General features: G+C 42.6%; 1 protein-coding gene across 1 annotated transcript; it reads left to right on the plus strand.

Annotated features, from left to right (window-relative positions):
- Window positions 1–311: 311 nt before the first annotated feature.
- LOC136248432 (uncharacterized) lies at window positions 312–1,547 on the plus strand. The gene has a single exon (XM_066040213.1). The coding sequence runs from the start codon at window positions 312–314 to the stop codon at window positions 1,545–1,547; it is 1,236 nt and encodes a 411-aa protein (XP_065896285.1).
- The last annotated feature ends 4,081 nt before the right edge of the window (window positions 1,548–5,628 follow it).

A 5,628-nucleotide genomic window follows, 5' to 3' on the forward strand; every position in this document is an offset into this window, starting at 1 on the left:
TTATGGACTACGCCATAGCCACGGAACTCACAGCCAAAGATGACACCATCCAAGTTGCAACGCTTAAAACAATGATGGGCAAAGAGTGTAAGCAAGTGCTACACCGTTTAGACCTCGCGGCTGGGCAACTCAAGAAAACAGACACCATACTGAGCAGTTTACAAAAACATTTTTCGCCAGAGCGAAACGTTCTGTATGAGCGGTATCTGTTCCACAGCGCGGAGCAGCAGCAGAGTGAGACTGTTGATCAATACGTTTAACGTTTAAGATACCTTGCTGAATCTTGCAAGTTTGGTGCACTGCATGACGAAATGCTACGTGACCGCTTAGTCCTAGGGTGCAGAGATAAGGCAGCTAGAGCCAGATTATTCCGGGAGAAGGAGTGCATCCTGCAGCGATCTATCGAAGCACTATGCATCAGTGAGGCAACTCAAGAGCAACTGAAAAGCCTCAACGCAACAGAAGAGGAGGTTATCAATGCTGTACAGAACACTAACAAGAAACAACTAAGCAAGTCTCCAAAGGTCCCAGCTAAAGAATCTTCACACCAACACAGAAAGACTGTCGTGTGCTTATACTGTGGTGGGAAGCATCAAGCAGACAAACTGAAGTGCCCAGCATATGGTAAAGTGTGTCGCAAGTGTGGAAAACAGAACCACCTTCAATCAGTTTGTAGACAGGGCCAGCAATACCCACAAAGTGGACAGAGACTACATCTAGTTACAGATTCTCAAGAAGATGATTCCGATGACTCAGCCTTTTACATAGAACAGGTAGGTGCATTACACCACAATAAGGGTAAGAAATTTTTTGTACCGTTACATATTGTTGATGCAGCTGGTACTGCATTAATTCAGTGTCAGCTAGATACAGGGGCAACGTGTAATGTAATGTCTTACAATGATGTGTGTGGTATCAAGCAACATGGGGACCCCTGCTTATTGCCATCTACAGCGAAACTTAAATTGTATGATGGCACGGTAATGCCTGTCCTGGGGGAATGCAATTTTTGTTGTGAATTTAAGGGTACACATCATGAACTCAATTTCAAAATTATCTCAGGGTCCCAGAAGCCACTGTTGTCAGGGGAAGCCTGTAGTAATTTGGGATTGATCACAATCAATGAGGTGTATCAGGTTTCCTCCCATGCAAGCAATGAGGACGCTCTTTTACAAGAGTATAAGGATGTATTTGAGGGGCTGGGATGTTTGCCTGATGACTACCATATTGTCATTGACCCAAACGTACCTCCAGTACAACATGCCCCGCGACGAGCACCAGTAGCCCTTAAAGCTAAGCTTCGAGACAAATTGCGTGACCTTGAAAACAGACAGATTATAACCAGAGTTGATGAACCCACTGAATGGATTAGTAGCTTAGTCACTGTGCTCAAACCGGGAAAGATACGAGTGTGCATAGACCCTAGGTACCTCAGTAAAGCCATCCAAAGGCCTACATATCCAATCCCTACCTTAGATGAAATTTTGCCTCAACTAGCAAATGCACAAGTCTTCTCAGTACTAGATGCCAAAGATGGATTCCATTAAGTCAGGCTGGATGAGGCAAACTCTTATCTGACCACATTTTGGACTCCCTTTGGACGATATCGTTACAAACGAATGCCCTTCGGAATCTCATCTGCACCGGAAGAATTCCAACGACGGATGCACCTGATAGTACAGGACCTACCTGGTGTGGAAGTCATTGCCGATGATATCTTGGTTTATGGGTGTGGAGAGTCAGAAAATGAGTACATGAGAGACCATGATGAGAATCTTCGCGAGTTACTGCAAAGGGCAAGGGAGCAGAATCTCAAACTTAATAAAAAGAAGCTGAAGTTGTGCCTACGAGAGGTGGCATACATGGGTCACCTACTCACCCGCGCCCTGACCCCATGAAAGTGAAGGCAGTACGAGATATGCCAAAACCCACGAATAAGAAAGCTGTTGAACGAATACTGGGGTTTGTGAACTATCTCTCTCGTTATCTTCCAAGACTGGCAGAAGTGGTTGCACCACTTAGACAATTGACCGAGAAAGCAACACCTTTCTTCTAGCAGACACAACAAGAGCAGGCATTTGAAGAGGTCAAGACCCTAGTTACCACAGCACCAGTGCTAAAATTTTACAATGTGCAGGAAGAAGTTAGCATTCAATGTGACGCATCAGAGAAGGGATTGGGAGCAACCCTTATGCAAAATGGCCAACCTGTTGCATTCGCATCTAGAGCACTAAACAACACGGAGCAAACGTATGCTCAAATCGAAAAAGAGTGTGTCAATTCTGTTCGCCTGTGAGAGATTTGATCAATACGTGCATGGTCGCGACCTGGTGTCAGTCATAACTGACCACAAGCCATTAGTGCCTATATTTAGTAAGTCCATATTTGGAGCACCAAAACGCCTACAGCGTATGTTACTAAGGCTTCAATAATATCGACTACAAGTGAAGTACTGCCCAGGAAACAAAATGCACATTGCTGATATGTTAAGCCGAGCCTACCTTAGTGAAACTGGAAAACAAAAGGCGGCTGAGTACCACATATTTCAACTGCAAGCAGAAGACCAGCTTTTTAGGGACACCGAGTCCATAAACCAAATAGAATATGTTCGAATCAGTGATGCTACACACCGAGAAGTGCAGATACACACTCAAACCGATGAGACTCTTTTAACACTACTATGAACAGTGTTAAGAGGATGGCCAGATAAAAAAGAGGAAGTGCCATTGTGCATTCACACATATTGGGGATACCGGGATGAAGTGACAGCACAAAATGGTGTCCTATTTAAAGGCCCAAGAGTTATTGTGCCAAAGTCACTGCAGGCAGAGATGTTGGTAAAAGCTCACGCCAGCCACCAAGGTGTTGAAGCAAGTATCCGGAGGGCTCGAGAGGTAATATTTTGGCCTGGTATGACAGCAGAAATTAAAGAACAAGTTAGTCAATGCTCAGTCTGTAGTGAGAGCCAAGCAAAGCAGCAGAAAGAGCCCCTGATGACATACAAAATTCCTTCAAGGCATGGGCACAAGATCTCTTCACATGGAATAAGAAAGACTACCTGATAACAGTGGACTATTACAGCGATTACTGGGAGCTAGATGAGCTTCCAGACACGACCAGTATCACTGTAATAAACTGCACAAAGAAACACTTTGCCCGATATGGAATACCAAACAGAGTGGTTAGTGACAATGGGCCTCAATTCCGCTCACAAGAATATGAGTCATTCGCTGCCAAATGGAAATTTGAGCATACAACAAGTTCCCCCTACTATACTCAAAGCAATGGGAAAGCTCAGTCAGTCGTTAAAATTGCAAAGAGATTACTTACAAAAGCTAAGAAGGACTATAGCGATTTCCAGTTGGCAATTCTGGATTGGCGCAACACACCTACAGAAAGCAGCACGGCAAGCCCAGTTCAAAAGTTACACTCTAGGTGCACACGAATGTTGTTACCCACAGCAGAGCCACTGCTCTTACCAGAAGTCCCAAGAAATGTGCAGGAAACTATTGAATTGCGACGGCAAAGAGCAAAGCTTTACTATGATAGGAATGCTAAGACCCTTCCAGATTTGCAAATTGGCCAGCCTGTCAGGATGCAACCACTATCAAAAGATGGCTCATGGAGAAAGGCAACCACTGTTGATATATTGGGAAATAGATCATACGTCGTCCAAACAGATGATGGACAAACATATAGACGAAACAGAAAATTCATTAGGCCAGTAGCACAGCAGTCCCCAAGCTTACCATCACCTCAAGAGGCACGCAGTACCCCAGGCAATGCGACAATCGAGGTCCCGGAAGATGACACTCTTATGTCAAGCAAGGCAGAGCCACAAGAGCCAGCTGGCAGTGCATCTGTTTCACAAACACCTTCTAAGGTGCCAATGGTGACCTCAAAGGGAAGAGTAGTTAAGTTACCTGACAGGCTGAAGGATTATGTGAGACACTAACTTAATCGTACATGCATTGCATACACACATACACTGCATACACATGGGGTAAATTCTAATTACTGTTAATTTTTTTTAATGCTTGTAATCATGGTCACCTGTAACACAAGCAGCACACAATGTATTACAATAGTGGTAGTGAGTTTTTTTTGGTTTTTTTCTCCGTTTGTTTTTATATTGTAAGGGAGATGTTAGGAGATTGATTATATCTGTATTACAAATATGCACTTGTAATATCATGCATTTGTATGCATGCGCATGAGATGGCAATTAATTGATTGATACTGATACAATAGAGTACTTCAGTATTCTTGACTCTTACTTCTTCAAACGTTGCTCTAGCGATGTAGTTTCTCATGAGGGGCGTTTCTCATTAAAGTCGAGCTGATTAAAGTACGCCTCACCATCCAGTTACATTCTTAAACCATTCAATTTAAAACCACGTATCATGAGTGTCCGCTTAAGGTATTTAGGGACTTTCCACGAGATTTCCCCTAAATAGATCATGTGTTAGTTGTCAATCCGGTGGATTCTGGTGGTATACATGGTTCAACAATGCAGTAAGTGTACTTTAATATAGTATAAGCTGTCAATAATTGTTTGTGCACTGCTAAACTAAGTTATTTTTGTGTGATAAGCATGCTTGAGGAAGGGTCTGGGGGACGAGACTAATGTTTTTACAGCAGTTGATGATAGCCAGGCAAAGAACTGCGAGAAGAACTACTGTGATAGTGTGATAGTAGGGAAAAATTCCACCCCGATAGCTCTACCTATAGCTAGGGGCATTAACTAGTATTATCTACAACTACTGTATTATGTTGCTGATATATACATCCGGGCCAAGAATAAAGGTGAAAGTGGTAGTAAGGCTCAATCCTATTATTCTGCTGAACAGGCAAGGGAGTCTGGGACTCTGGGGACATGCTCCCTCAGGAAAGTATAAGTACTACAACTTTTTTGTTTTAATTGCTTCAAGTATAAAAATTTCAGTCAAAAGGTGATGATTGAGGCTCTGGTCTTATGCACTGGTTGGAGTGGTTGTATCAATACTGCACTGTGACATCCTTGAGGGGTTAGTGCTGGCATTGTCCATGGCAATACTATTCCATCTCCCCGAGTCTTGATGATCATTCCTTTCTCTGCTGCTCCAATCCTGAAGTTGTGACCACAGTCAAAAGGTGACGATCGAGGCTCTGGTCTTGCATCTATACTGTACTGCAACACCCTTGACGGGCTAGTACTGGCATTGTCCATTGCAATACTGTTCCATCTCCCATATACAAGTCTTGATGGTTGAGTCCTCTATTCCTTTCTCTGCTGCTCTAATTCTGAAGTTGTGACCAAAGTATTAAAAAATGGCTATAACATGATAAATGATGATAACAATTACAAATGTATTTATAGCTGTGTAGCAACTGTGAACTAGTTAGGCACTTGCAAGTTTAATTAGGTGTCTGAAGCATTTAACATGCACAGATATGAGATATATTCGTCACATGCAGGCAGTAAAGATAGATTTACTCTAATAGAACAGTCATACTACACCGTAAATTCATACTTCCGAATTTACGGTGTTATGAAACAATCATTATTATGTTTGGATTTTACTGACTCTCTAAGATAATATTCTGCATTAATGTTAATTGCTCATTTCCAAAAAAATACCTTTTAAA

The sequence above is a fragment of the Dysidea avara genome, chromosome 3 (genome assembly GCF_963678975.1).
Source record: "Dysidea avara chromosome 3, odDysAvar1.4, whole genome shotgun sequence".
In the NCBI taxonomy this organism is placed as follows: Eukaryota; Metazoa; Porifera; class Demospongiae; order Dictyoceratida; family Dysideidae; genus Dysidea; species Dysidea avara.

Coding starts and splice junctions, on each gene's coding strand:
- LOC136248432 (XM_066040213.1), top strand. CDS start 312: ATGCTACGTGACCGCTTAGTCCTAGGGTGCAGAGATAAGGCAGCTAGA.